The sequence below is a fragment of the Tachysurus vachellii genome, chromosome 16, assembly GCF_030014155.1.
Source record: "Tachysurus vachellii isolate PV-2020 chromosome 16, HZAU_Pvac_v1, whole genome shotgun sequence".
NCBI classification, from domain to species: domain Eukaryota; kingdom Metazoa; phylum Chordata; class Actinopteri; order Siluriformes; family Bagridae; genus Tachysurus; species Tachysurus vachellii.
Window position 1 is genome coordinate 17218183 of NC_083475.1, and position 15000 is coordinate 17233182.

General features: G+C 39.2%; 2 protein-coding genes across 8 annotated transcripts in view; both read right to left on the reverse strand.

Moving 5' to 3' along the window:
- ccdc136b (coiled-coil domain containing 136b) overlaps window positions 1–4384 on the reverse strand; it is a 46288-nt gene extending 41904 nt beyond the window's left edge. For 5 of the 7 annotated variants that reach the window (XR_009649723.1, XM_060889938.1, XM_060889934.1 and 2 more), the window contains exons 1-3: window positions 4269–4384; window positions 3954–4006; window positions 3745–3865 (exon numbers count right to left, since the gene is read on the reverse strand). Coding sequence is in view for 6 of the 7 variants with exons in the window: in XM_060889938.1 (XP_060745921.1) it covers window positions 3745–3799 (55 nt within the window). In the remaining variant the exon portion in view is untranslated. The other 2 variants (XM_060889937.1, XM_060889936.1) reach the window with 2 other exon arrangements.
- Window positions 4385–6835: 2451 nt separating this feature from the next.
- naf1 (nuclear assembly factor 1 homolog (S. cerevisiae)) lies at window positions 6836–13512 on the reverse strand. Its single transcript, XM_060890021.1, has 9 exons — window positions 13376–13512; window positions 11972–12507; window positions 11213–11372; window positions 11016–11109; window positions 10760–10842; window positions 10420–10580; window positions 9135–9186; window positions 8040–8139; window positions 6836–7909 (listed from the first exon to the last, which is right to left on the reverse strand). The coding sequence occupies exons 1-9, from the start codon at window positions 13415–13417 to the stop codon at window positions 7560–7562; spliced, it is 1578 nt and encodes a 525-aa protein (XP_060746004.1). The 5' UTR covers window positions 13418–13512; the 3' UTR covers window positions 6836–7559.
- Between the last annotated feature and the right edge of the window lie 1488 nt (window positions 13513–15000).

The window sequence follows — 15000 nt, forward strand, 5'->3', positions numbered from 1 at the left end:
GAGAGAGGCAGAGAGAGAGGGAGGGTTAGAAGAGCTACAGAGAGAGAGAAAGGGAGGGTGGGAGGGAGGGAGGGAGGGAGAGAGAAAAGCTAGAAGAGCTACAGAGAGAGAGAGATGGAGACAAAGAGAGAGAGAGAGAGAGAGAGAGAGAGAGAGAGAGAGAGAGAGAGATGGAGGCAGAGAGTCAGGATGGAAGAGTTTGAGAAAAGAACAAAAGAAATTTCCAAACTCTACCTAGTTACATTAGAGTGACTCACCAGCCCAGTGTATATAACTTCCCTCTCTCTGCATTTAGTCTTACTCACTCCTTAAATTCTCCCGCTATTAGCCCTGATGCTATGCTTTTCCAGAAAGTTCTATAGAGCAGTGAAACAACACAGCTCGAGTTATGCAGAGGAAGGGAGGCACAGAGGAAGAGGAAAACTGAGGGAAGGGGGGAAGTAAACATACACAGTATTTAAAATGTCAAAGTGTACAGACACGTCCGCCTCCACCTAGAGCATTGTCCGATCTCAAAGCGCTCGGACTGCTTGAGAAGATCGTAGAAAAAACTGAGCCCGTTTATGATAAGCCGGGTGTATCTATGGAATATTATTGGATTTATTCAAATAAAAGTCTTGACATTGACTCAAGCTTGTTCCAGTGGACTTACACTGCTACTGGACAACTGAACAATGTCATATTCATGATATTTAAAACAAATCAGAGCTACATTTGTTAGCTAGCTGCTAAAGAAAGCTTCATTTAAAAGCAGCTACATGCTATGAATTAAAGGCGTTAAAAAGAAGTTAATTAGTCATACTGTTTGTGCATACATTCGTTACCTTGGCTTATACACTCATTCATTCATTTTCTACCGCTTATCCGAACTACCTCGGGTCACGGGGAGCGTGTGCTCAGGCGTCATCGGGCATCAAGGCAGGATACACCCTGGACGGAGTGCCAACCCATCGCAGGGCACACACACTCTAATTCACTCACGCAATCACACACTACGGACAATTTTCCAGAGATGCCAATCAACCTACCATGCATGTCTTTTGGATGTCTTTTGATTCCCCCTCCAGGGTTGGGCGGAATCGAACCCCCAACCCTGGAGGTGTGAGGCAAACGTACCTTGGCTTATACATAAGCAAGCAAATGTTCTTCTTCGTTTCATCGGTCCCTCACCCTCCTCAAATCAACATTTCCCATCTCTATCTCTTCCTCAATTCATCTCAGTTATGCAACAAATCACAGTCTAATGCCTGTGCAATGTGAAATACAGTTGGATTTGTATAGAATGGATATTAGATGTGGTTGAGACCGAGCAAAAAGTATGGGTCGAGCTTCAGTGCACAGTGGGATTGAAAAAAAAATATTTCATTTCTTATCCCCTCAGCATAGTTTATATTGAAACACTTTTGCTGTATGCAGAAAATAGCTTAGTAATGTTCCTAGATTTAATAATAACTTCCTTGAGCAGTGCCTACACTTTTCTCTCAACAAGAAATCCAGATCGCCTTAAAAAACAAACCAGCCATTGCTGTGTTGATTTTGTGTTGCTTCGACAGATGTTCCAGTTTCTTGTTATGCATAATGCAACCAGTCAAAAGCACCCATAGAATTGCGTGGGCCACTGACAGGTTAACACATTGTATATTGTATTAGTATTATTTTTTATTCTAGCTGTCTACTCAGGACCATAAACATCATTACCATGACTCACACTGCTTTACAGCCACCAATTATTATAGTTGTTACTCAATTTATTTATGACCCAAATGTACAGCACTATAGAAAACATCCGCACATAACAGAATAAAATTCCTTCGTGACGTTTTGGTTTAAAGTTCTTTCATCTACGTGCTGTTTCATTTCAAATTGACTTCGGTTTCCTCAATTACCCACAATGCTGTTTGAGTATCTGCTGGTGTCAATGGAATATAGCCCTCTCTTCATCTACGCCTATAGAGATCGATGGACCGGATCTTTAGTCCTTTAATTTGTACACTCCGTTCAAAAAGATCAACATCATCACACTCATCATCTTGTAGATCGCTAACAATCTACTTTCCATAAGTGATCACAAGCGTGCCACATAACACATGTGTAACAATAACAGAAATTTCATAACCGTGCAATATTTCCTGTGAGCGTCTGTTAGCGTAACTACTTACTCGTGGTCTCATTTTTTCTTCTTTGTATTTATATATTGTGTTGTGTATATACTGTATACTATATTACATCTTTATTCTTTTTTAGATATTTGCATTTCTTTTTCTTTGCTGCTGTAACAGAAATTTCCCCATTGTGGGACGAATAAAGGTATATCTTAGGTATATCTTAGGTATATCTTATCTTATCTTATCTTAGCTTATCTTAGCTTAGCTTAACTGCACTGCATACTGGACCTTTGAGTCCAATGTTTGAGATCATTTAAATTTAGATTTTCTATTAAACTCCATTGTAACTCTGATAGCAGTGTCCCACTGTGCTAGTCTCACATGAATAATGAAAATGCAACAGCAGCCAACAGCAAATTAGCAACTAAACACATCCCAAATATTTCCATTCATCTATTTTCTGTAGTGATTATCTTACACAGGGCCTCAGGGAACCTGAATCCTACACAAGGGGAATCAGGGCACAAGACACAAGACATCTTTGCACACACTTGTTTACACTCTAAGTACAATTTAGAGATGGCAATCAGCCTACAAAACTGCGAAAGGAAGTTGGGGTACCTGGAAGAAACCCCCAAAGTACAGAGACAACAAGCTCTATACACACAACCCCAGAGGTTTGAGGCACATGTGCTAAGCCATTACTTCATATTTTACCTTTATGTGTTTGACGGTAACATTCATTCATTCATTCATCTTCTACCGCTTATCCGAACTACCTCGGGTCACGGGGATCTCAGGCGTCATTGGGCATCAAGGCAGGATACACCCTGGACGGAGTGCCAACCCATCGCAGGGCACACACACACACTCATTCACTCACGCAATCACACACTAGGGACAATTTTCCAGAGATGCCTACCATGCATGTCTTTGGACCGGGGGAGGAAACCGGAGTACCCGGAGGAAACCCCCCGAGGCACGGGGAGAACCTGCAAACTCCATACACACAAGGTGGAAGCGGAAATATCAGTCGTAGAAAATGAAGTCGTAGAAATGGAGGTGTGAGGCGAACGTGCTAACCACTAAGCCACCGTGCCCCTTGACGGTAACATTTCTTTTTAAAATTGTAGTTACACATAAAGGAACATTCAGACAACACACCACAGGAGCATTCACATATTCATAGATATTGTGTGCAGACTAACTGATAAGACAGCATGTCTTCCACACTGTTGATTACTCCAGTGATGCAGAAATGGACATTTATTGCTTATTACGACTGATATTTTCTTTTATAATGCTGGGTGCAGTTTACACAGCGTCACACTCAGCATGCCCCACCATCTGCTTGGAGTCATAAGCAAGAAACGTGTCACTACAGACTGACTGGCCGTCTGTCTTTCTCCTGCTGGGTCTCTGGCTTTTTGTCTATCTCTTTGTCTATTCTGTTTTACTAGTTTAACTGCTTAATGAAGGCATGCATTCTTTTTTTCGGATGGCTTCACGTCACATTACTGAAATCAATCCAAGGGCAAAAAAAACAGACAGAGACACAACACAAGCGTTATTTGTATATTTTCCCTGCCCTAGACAAAACAAAATGGACCTGTAAACAGACACACACACACACACGCACCTGCAGTGTCCATGACCTCCTCGATGACAGGAGGCAGACGCAGTCCGCAGTCCATGGTTGTCGTAGTAACGTGGGAGGGGGGATTGGCAGGGGATCAGAGCCGTCTATACACGTGAAGGATCTGATGCAGCAGAAGCAGTGACACAGCACTGTGAATGACAAACACACACACGTGCACACACACACACACACACACACACACACAATACCTCAGAGGGAACCTTAGGCTCCACACACACTGTGCCTTAGTGGTCGCTTCATCCTGCGAGAAACATACACACATGCACACGTGCATGCACACACACATACACACAAACACAGGGTTAGATCATATATCTCCATGTCTGAAATAAAAGTATTCAAAAAAAATGATATCATTCCACACTAAGCCTTTCTGCACATCCAGCTTCATCTATTCATCCAGTCTCTCTGGCAAAACAAAGCCCAAACAATGTACTGCATCATCGTATGTTTGGCAGGAACACACACACACACACACACACAAATAGCTTTCTCAGACTCACCTTTAATGAGATCTGCAGCTCAGGAGGCTGACAGCTAATACTCCTGCAGCTCGGTGCTCATTACCTCTCTCTGACCATTTCCCCAGTCTCCTCCTCTCCTATCCCCTCTCTCTCTCTCTCTCTCTCTCACACACACACACACACACACACACACACACTCCGTCGCTTCAGCTCTTTTGCTCCCCCTTTCTCTCCCTGTTCTTCTTCTCCTCTGTTCACTTGTTCGTTTTGGCTAGATGCTTTCTCTTTCTGCTGCAGTTCTTCACTCAAACAACAGTCTCTCCTCCTGTTTCCTCCGTATGTATATGGAAAAGGAGGGCAGGCGTGACTTCAAGTCAAAAAAAAATCACTTCAACATTTCAGATGAACGGATCACAAGCTCCAATATTATTGGCACCTTAAAACCAAGCAGAAATGAACAAATAAATAACACGTCCATTGAGTGATATTTTGTGCTTCAGTATGTTCAGACACAATAGTTGTTTGTAACCAGTTAGAGCCACAATAGTTGGTCCAACATAAAATAGTGCATTTTTTTCTAAAACAAAAGACTGATTTCAAAAATATTTCCAAATAATCCCTTACAGATATTAGTGTAATAAGTCACTTTTATACTATGATTTGAAGTGGTCTTGTTCAAAGTTCCGGCTTGTGAGCAACTTGCAAAGGTCATGACGGTGAGAAACCACCAAGCCCTCCTTCCTGAAGACTTTCCTGTGTCAGAAAACCTAGAGGAAATACATATGTCTCTCTGGTGCTCACAATGTGGACCCCTACAATGATGTTAAAAAACCTCTTCTTACAGAAAACCATAGCACCCTTTTTAAAATATCCAACATTCAAGTCTGTATGTACATTGTCTCTATCGAAATGATAACAAAACAATAACCTCATTTATTAAATGACTTACACAGACCTCTACACTATTCATAATGTGTTAAAGAGGAAGTTAATATATCGAGATAAACAGTCTCTAAGCTGCTTCCTGTTTCAGACGACTCTTGTCACAAACAAGGCCCATGCTTTCCATTCAATCGGCCCAGATTCCACAGGAAGGAAGTCTGTTGCCAATGTCCAGCTACACATGACCAGTCTACTGGAAAGTCAGATGTCACTGTGTCCCTGATATACAAAGCTGGAGCAACATAAACCAACATTAAAAACAATGATGTCGGTGCTGTGAGTATTGGCTGATACCAGATTCATCATTACAATACAGGCGACCTCTCGGTATACGATCCGATAGTGAGTTCACATCCATATTAAATGTCATGGCAGTCTGTATGACTTATCTTTGTAAGAGACACTGTATAGAAGTACTTTAGCAGGTGGAGGCACTATTAGCAGGAGTGTGCAGTGGAAACCTGGAATATGGCCGCTCTTCATTGTGGAGTAAAACTTTCTTCATCAGTGAGCAGGACAAACCATAAATAATTTATGACTGAGTTGGAAAGCTGACAGTTCCTGTTTTTACACTACTGAGTGACTAGCACAAAAGCTTGCATGCCCCAAGGTTTTGTTTCTGAGCCATGTACTGATGACAGTGCTACGATCAATCCTGCAAATATTGCTTTTTTTTCAATAATTGAGTCTTTCAGCATTTATTTCAGAACACCCAAATATATATTCTATAAAAGCATGAAGACAAGATACTTCGAAATTGCTAGGAGTGTTTGAAATAGACCAAACATCCTTAGACAAGAGCTTAAATTAACTAAACTCTCTTTAACACGTTTGATTACAGCAGATCATTCATTTCCCTACACTTTCTAGGATACTTTTTCATTTGGCTGCTCCCTGTTTGGGGTCCCCACAGCGGATCACATGGGAACGGCACCGAGAGTTAATACTTCAATGGCTGGGTTAGCTTTCTGCCCAGGAATTGAACCCGGGCCACAGCAAAAAGAGTTTGGGATCCTGCCACTGGACCACTTGTCAGATTTATATTTAGATAATTATAAGTGCAGCAGTTGAATTCAACTAATAAACATTTATGTCCAACACGTAATACGGTAAAATATACTGTATAATCTGATGTATTTCTGCCAAAATGCAAAGCTTTATGAAATGTTAAAGGTAACAAAAATGAAGACGTCTCCCACTTCGCATCAAGTTACATTTCTTGGCTTTTTGCATCGCTGGACATGCCCACATCTAGTCGCCAATGGCTCCTGTCACTCATGTCACTGGAAGTCACCAGCTCTCATTGAAAATGGACAATCTCTGGTCACTCTGTTTGTGTAGTATTACTGTGATGTTCCATTGTCAGATAAAAATGACATACCAGCTACAGTAAGACTTTCACTTATGTCTTTCCTTTCCTCAAATATCGCAAATACATACTTCTGTAATAATGCACTGCGACGTATGTAACGCACTTTTAGTTTTGTGTTACATAGCCAAACTGTTGAAACACTTATTGACAGAATTTAGCGACTGACTCAATTCTCGTTCATGATGATCAGATATATACGAGATGTTAAGCCAGTAAAACGCTAGAGTTGGTATTATGATAATGGTTTGAAAGAAATGTTTTAAAAAAATAAATAAAAAATAACAACTTGTAATGAGGCCTTATTATTTTATTTCATAAAAAAAGCTGAGAAGGTCTGATTTATCAGTACTTTTCCTTGTTGCTGGAGTGAGATCTTTTGTACTAATGGGCATGTGCTGCGTCTTTAATTAGCTTTTAGAGTAAAACAATTAAAGGTACAATCATTTGTCTTTATATGGTCCAATGTTCAATTACATATCTAACATTATAGTAATATGTATTTATTACTCTATATTTATGTTTCCAGAGGAAAGATATAGACTAAAAGGTGCAGAAGTGTAAAAAACAAAAAAAGTAATATTTTTAGAGCTCTGAATGTACAGTATATGTATTTAGATTTAACGCCAACATAGTTGTATCCTGATCCTTTTTAATATTTGTTTTTCCTTACTTCCCGTGGTTTTCCACTCCCGAAACACACCTCTATTCTGTACCACTCCTTTAGTCTAAACCAAACAGCATGCCTTCTATTTTGTATCTATTTACAATGAAGTCATATTCAGTTACATCTATAGCAGCAAGGAAAAGTACGGACTGGTACCGTTATTTTTGTGGACGGTGTGCACTGATACGCACCCAAAACTCTTACAAAAATACATCTCGATGTATATGTTCCATTCATTTCTTCTATACACATCCATATTCTACCATGACACCTTTAATGAAGTTTCTTTTAAACCTTGATTGATTTTCCACCTCAGCTTTGGATCAGTCAATCCAGGTCTGAGATAATACTGTTAGATTGATGGAGGTGCCGGTGGAGGAGGTGGAGGTGGTGGAGGGTAGAACATGGGTCCTGGGTAAGGGCAGGGATGCCAGAGGTTTATACCCATGTGAGGAGGTGGGGGTTGGGGGTAGGGAGGAGGGTAACCGCGGCCTTGAAAGGGAGGTCTGTACGGGTCAGGAGGGTGGTGCATGACCGGAGGGTGGTGTATGAAGTCCTGCTGAAAGTGTGGATTGGTGTGGTAGTTAGCATGGAAGCCACCGTGGTGCTCTTGATGAGCAGGCCGGCCACGTTGTGGGTTCCTGTTCTGCCGGGGTTTTCTCCTTGGGGGAGGTGGAGGTCGGCTGGCAGAGGATTCACTGTCTGCTGAGAGAATCATGTGTGAGAATTTTCCGGAAATGATGCTATTGTGTAGAAACTGTTATATTCCTTCATTTAATAGTGAGGAAGAGAGCAGGGCTTATGAGGTGTAAGGTAATGAACAGTGACTCACCTGAATCAGACTCTTCAGGTTTCTGCTGCTGTGGTCTCCTCTGTGCCTTCAGTTTCTGCTTAGCCATCCTCTCCTCTTCATCATCGCTAAAATCCAGGGCCTACACACACACACACACACACAATATCATCATCATCATCATCATCACTAAGAACTAAAGTGACAGAAACTCATTTATTACTAATTAGCATTCTTGACAAATTATTGGCTGTCGACACCTAGTCACTTTCATTTGCTTAAGAAATAAGATAAGATAAACTATATGAACTACATCTGTTTCTGTCCAGATAGCAGTAACCCAGTCACCACGGAGCCAAAGAGTCCCTCAACCTCTTCTCTATACAGCTTCAAGCAGGGATGTATTTAATCCGATACAGCTGTCAGGTTTCTGTATAATACCATGCTCATTTACTCACACTTGTAAAGAAAATGCTTCGGGAACCCCTCGATACGAAGTGACGTAAAAGTAGTGCATGGCGTCATGTATGGACGGACGACATGATAAATAATGGTAATCGAAGCAAATCGTACTGTATACTGTGTGATGTGAAAATATCGAAAGAGCTACTATAGCTTCTTACTAAATATCTGACAGGATAAAACACATCAGGTTATTTAAATAGTATTCTAGTAACTGAAGCGCACTTCATATCTACGAGCACTGAGTACTAAGACGTGCACTTTTTTGCCCCCTCAGCTCAGACACCTCCACAGTCTTGTTTAAACGGATCCTAATTCATGTCTAAAACATCTTAATCATAAAATTTAACAATTCAGCAACGAACATGAATGGAGGTAAATAAAATGACGCATGACTAATACTAAGCACAAAAAAAACAACAGATGTATCTCTAGTTTCACTGTTTTCACGGTCACTTCCAGTCCTAACTAGAAGTGCAAGACTGGTTTTTTAAATCCCAATCGCTCCCAGATGGATCGATTTTACTTGCTCCTAGTTATCAGGTGTCATAGAGCTAGAAGACCACCATTTTAAGGAATAAAACACTTGACTGTCCGTCGACAGCAAGTCTGTGTGTGTGCCGTAGCTAAACAGTTCAGTAGTGACTAATGAATATACAAAAGTGGCACATTTACCTCTGGTGGAGGCTCTTGATCGTTTTTCCAAGAAGCATCAGATCCTTTAGCTCTGCAGTCATAACATTTTGTTTTTAAATCAGAACAAACAAAAGTGGAAATAAAACCTCAAACAATTCATATATCGTCGCTGTCGGGCGGAAACCCCGTATGTCCAAATTTGGTCAATTTCATATTTTTTCACATATCGATGCTATTGGTCAGTCCCCACGTGGGTCTGTTATTTTTACAAGTTATTAACCAATCTAAAGTCTTGAAAATAGCTTGAGCACAAATCTCATAACTCCATTGGACACTTCAACTGTCCACCTCTTCCTCACTCCGTGGGAGAGCTTCACGGCATATTTCTCCTCAAGAAGAGTCGCGACGAATCAACACGTCTTCTGAGGTAAATGTCTTCAAAACACTGGGCTCAAAGAAAAAAAATCTTGACCCCCGCTAGTTCTGGTGCTCGTCTGAGGACAGGAATTTAGCGCAAGACAATCCACTGCAACACGGACTAAACCCTGTGCACTGCAGATAAGGTACAGCGTTTTTTTAATTTCCTGAAAAATAACGGTTTTGGAGATACGAGGTTTCCGCTTGACAGCGACGATATATATATATATATATATATATATATATATATATATATATATATATATATATATATATATATATATTACACATACATACATAGCCTTGCAAAAGTATTCATCCCCAACTTTTCCACATTTTGACATGTTACAACCACAAAGTATAAAAATGTATTTAATAATAAAAATGTATTTTATTGCCATTTTATGAAATAGAACGAAAGAAAGTGGCACATAATAGTGAAGTGGAATGAAAATTATAAATGGTGTCCAAATTTATTTTTTTACAAATCAATATCTGAAAAGTGTGGTGTGCAGCGAAAGGTGGTTCTACAAAGTATTGACTCAGTGGGGCTGAATACAAATGCACACCACACTTTTCAGATATTTATTTGTAAAAAAAAATTTGGACAACATTTATCATTTTCCTTCCACTTCACAAATATGTGAAATTTTGTGTTGGTCTATCACATAAAATCCTAAAATTTTTGTTTGTGGTTGTAACGTGTCAATATGTGAAAACGTGCAGCACTGTATATATACACATACATACACACATTTTTTTTATTTATATATATATATATATATATATATATATATATATATATATATATATATATATATAAAATATAAATATATATTATAATTATAAATTTATAAAATTATAAATATATAATATATATATATATTTTTTTTTTTAAGTTACTCACAGCTTGATCTTTTCTACAAAGATGTACTCTGTGAAATCTTTGATTTTTGGGGCAAAGTAAACCGGATCCCTTATTTTGAGGTCCCTCTGTTGTATGTCCTCTAGAGAGTTGAATCTCAGGATGTAATACGGCTGACACACGGGACCAAAGACTTCAAACACCTAGGACAAAACAAACAAAAAAAAAACATCAAAAGATTCTGTTTGATCAGTAGCTTGAAAGTCAGCAATCAGACAAAGGAAATGTTTTTTTTCTCATCTGGCAGCTGGTCGTGTCATTCAGGAAAAAAAAATAAAGAAACTTTCGAACAGCGTATGAAATGTATAAGTAGAGCACGTACCCTGCCGATAGACACCCGGCCCTTGCTGAATAAGATGCTGTCTTCGTTCAGGGGTTGAGTGTCTCTTTTAGACTCAACAATAACTAGAAAATGAAACAAATATGAAATCTGGAGGTAACGACCTCGTTCATAAAGCTTACTCTGATCCCTCGTAACACTGTAACCATGGCAACCTACAGATCCTACAGATTTGGTTCTCTGCAAAAATAAATAAATATACACAGGCAGATAGACAGACAGACAGACAGATAACTACCGAGTTGATCCACAATGCTTGAGATGATTCCAACTGGCTCCATGTCAGTGTCTTCAGGAAGGCCAATGGTCAGATTCTCCACTGCAGGAAGGTCCTACACACAATTCAGACCCTATCAATGACTTGTCAGTGATGACATCTCAATATCTCTTCCAATCGGAGTAGATTTTATACACCAGCTCCACACACTCGCTCACCTCAATAAGCAGCTCATCTTGAGTTCTTAATGTTGCAGTTTTTTTCCCAGGAGCAGCAGCCTCTTCCTCTTCATCCTGCTCACATACTTTTTTTACGATAACGGGCTCAAATGAAGAAGACGAGGATGAGGACGATGTAGATGAAGAGGAGTCCGAGTCACTGACAAAGAAGAAATCATAGTATTTCATGCTTGTATGCGATTACTTATGTAATAAGAAAACGCAGCCCTAAAATAAATAAATAAATAAATAAATAAGTCATGAGTTAGATATTTTACAGAACATATAACTGTACAGAGAAGAGGACTGTACATCTAGACACCACAAATATATCACACCACAAATATATCATAACACAACTATGATACACAACTTGATACACAACTAAAAACACCTGCAGAAGTTTTCACCCCCCAAGTAAAACAATAACACCGTCATTTGTGGCAGTTATAAAGTCACATACCTGACATGCGAGTTATTAAAAGTATTTATATTCTCAATATAATATTTAGAGCATATTCTGAAGGGAGGGTATTTTTTAAATATTGTAATTTTCTGCTAAAAAGTATGCAAACATTTGTACTCCATTGCCTGAATTACTATTCTGGTTTACTTACAAGTGGGAAACAAATCAGAAGCTTTAATTAAAAATGTTCTTTATCTTGTGTTATAGTTACAAGCAGCTCAACTTCTGATGCATGTTAACAAAACCATGAGCCCTAGATGTTAAGAAAAAGTGTGTGATTTGTGTTATTTCACCTCTCCGAGAGGTCGTCTGAGCTCTCGTCTCTATACTGTGCGCTCAGCAGAGCCAGAGATCCTCCTCCCACAAGTAGAGGACTCACTACGTCCTTCTCTACAGTGTTCTTCTCAGCGTCAGAGTGCTGATCTCCGTTCTGTTCACACACACTCGACTCCATCTCCTCCTTCGCCTTTGGGGTGATCTCTGCTGTTCTGGACTCGGGTACGACTTCACGCCCTGTAGAATCTTTCTCTACAGGGTGCTGATCTCCGTCCTGTTCAGACACGCACGTCTCCATAGCCCCACTCGGGCTTGGAGTGCTCTTTGCTGTACACGTCTCAAAAACAGCTCCATGGCCCACAGAGTCCATCTCCACGGTCCCACACACGGACACTCCTGTCTCCATTTGCGTAATCATCCCTTTTTCACCCAGATCAGGTACGACTTCACGGCGCTGCAGTTCAGCTTGAGTCGTAGAGCTCTGTGTGTGTGATTCACCTGCTTTTTCATCTTCAGGTGACAGCTTTTCAAGTTCATCCTTCACTAATTCACACTGAAATTTAAACAGATCAAAAAAATGGAGTAGTGCCTCTGAAAATTATTATTATTATTATTATTATTATTATTATTATAACACCAAGAAAGCTATTTGATTTAGAATAACAAGTCAATACTTTGTAGAACCACCTTTCGCTGCACACCACACTTTTCAGATATTGATTTGTAAAAAAATAAATTTGGACACCATTTATAATTTTCATTCCACTTCACAATTATGTGCCACTTTCTTTTGTTCTATTTCATAAAATGCCAATAAAATACATTATTATTATTAAATACATTTTTATACTTTGTGGTTGTAACATGTCAAAATGTGGAAAAGTTTAGTGGGTATGAATACTTTTGCAAGGCTATGTATGTATGTGTGTGTGTGTATGTATATATGTATATATATATTATATTTTTCACAAAGTTTCTGTATTAATAAAAATTAAAGGTTTCTTCTCATAAGTCCCGCCTCCTGTAATGTGATTGGCTAAAAGCATGCCGCTGCCTCTGAACGTCTAAGTCTCATTGGTCTTCCGTTTATAAGAATGAATTGTTATCCAATCGTAATCAAGGAGGCGGGATTTGTCGGAATACATGAAAGACGGAGTAAAAAAGAAAGCATTTGTTGAACGCAACTTTTTGTTTTTCACGCACGTGCACATCCGCGGTAACCATGGTAGCCGTTACATTTATCCCCTCTACATTTACAAATATAACCGGATCCACATTGGTGTCGATTTATATTTATGTTAAACTCATTTTTTTTAGTAGAAAATCATTATTAAAAATTTATGGAAGAAAACAGTATCAGGAAATAGTTTGATTTTCACAAATCTACATAGAAATCAGACATGATGTTGCATATACTGTACCTGATAGGACATCAAGCCTTCAGTGGTTTTAGTCTCCATCATTGTTATTGTTATTGTTCACTGTTTTAAATGCGAAGCGCTGTCTCTTAAATCATAAGGAAGACAACCATCACAGCCACGCGCGCTGCGGACACGCCCTCCACAACGACACTTCCGGCTTGTGCACGGGCGCGACCTTTATTTTAAAATAAAAGTGTGGATATTTCGAACAATTTTAAAATAAAAGTCGGGATATTTCGAACAATTTTAAAAGAAAATATATTTTGATTTATTGGAAGAAATTATTAAAAAAAGAAAATACGTTTCCGTTTCTTCCTTTCTTTTGTCTTCCCTTTCCTTATGTCCTTCCTCGACTTTGTTGGTGTTATGAGCGTTAAATCTGCATTTTAAACAAAGTCTGTGGTTGTAATTAGATCTTAACAGGCTTCAAGCGTATATTTACAACTACATAAAGGCATATACATGTGAGAGCAAATATTTGTACACTGTAATTTGGATATATATGTATAGTGACAAGAATCATTTTTACAAATTATATAGAGAGGTTTACAAGGTTCAGAAAAGATAGAACAGCTGATGTAGCTGTATAATACAGCCACAAGAGGGCGACACACACACACACACACACACACACACACACCTCATATGTTTTGCGAATTTATTTTTATATATATATATATATATTAAACAGAAGGTTGTAGAGTTTTAATCTATAATGTAATCAACATATAATTTTCAACAATCTGTCCCTATTTAAATGTAAACATGTTAACTGCTTTGTGTAAAAAATCTGATTTTTTAAATTCTGAATTCAGATTTCATACTGATGGATTTGATGTAAAATACATAATTTTTCGTATTGCAAAAAATGACTCTGGATCTCTGGACCCCACTGCACTATGTATGCATATGTGTGTGTGTGTGTGTGTGTGTGTGTGTGTGTGTGAGAGAGAGAGAGAGAGAGAGAGAGAGAGAGAGAGAGAGAGAGAGAGAGAGAGAGAGAGAGAGAACTTAGATAACCACCATCATATTATTTCCTGTGCAAGAATGATTATGGTTTCATGCAGACTGTACAAACTTATCTATTTCCCTTTATTAGTCTGTCTTCCTTCTGCATAGCTGCTAAAACCAACAGCTTCAGTACAGGTGTAAATAGTTATTTTAGTGCACTGTGAGCAGCTACTGTGTTTGGACAGTGCTGGACATAAGGTGTTTTAGATCCTGATAATCTAAGAGAAATAAGAGAACTATTTTCTGCTTTAGTCTTGTTGAAGTAAATGAAGTAAATGAACTGTGTCATACCTCTGGCCACAACCTGGACTTGAACAGTACAGAAAACGTCATACAGGCTCTTTTATAGAAAGGTTTTAACATACAGTCATACTAATGTTGATTAATTTTTTCATGTTGTTTTTTCAGAGACAGTATGAATAGAGGGGGGCTTAGTGGTTAGCACGTTCGCCTCACACCTCCAGGGTCGGGGTTCGATTCCCGCCTCCACCTTGTGTGTGGAGTTTGCATGTTCTCCCCGTGCCTCGGGGGTTTCCTCCGGGTACTCCGGTTTCCTCCCCTGGTCCAAAGACATGCATGGTAGGTTGATTGGCATCTCTGGAAAATTGTCCCTA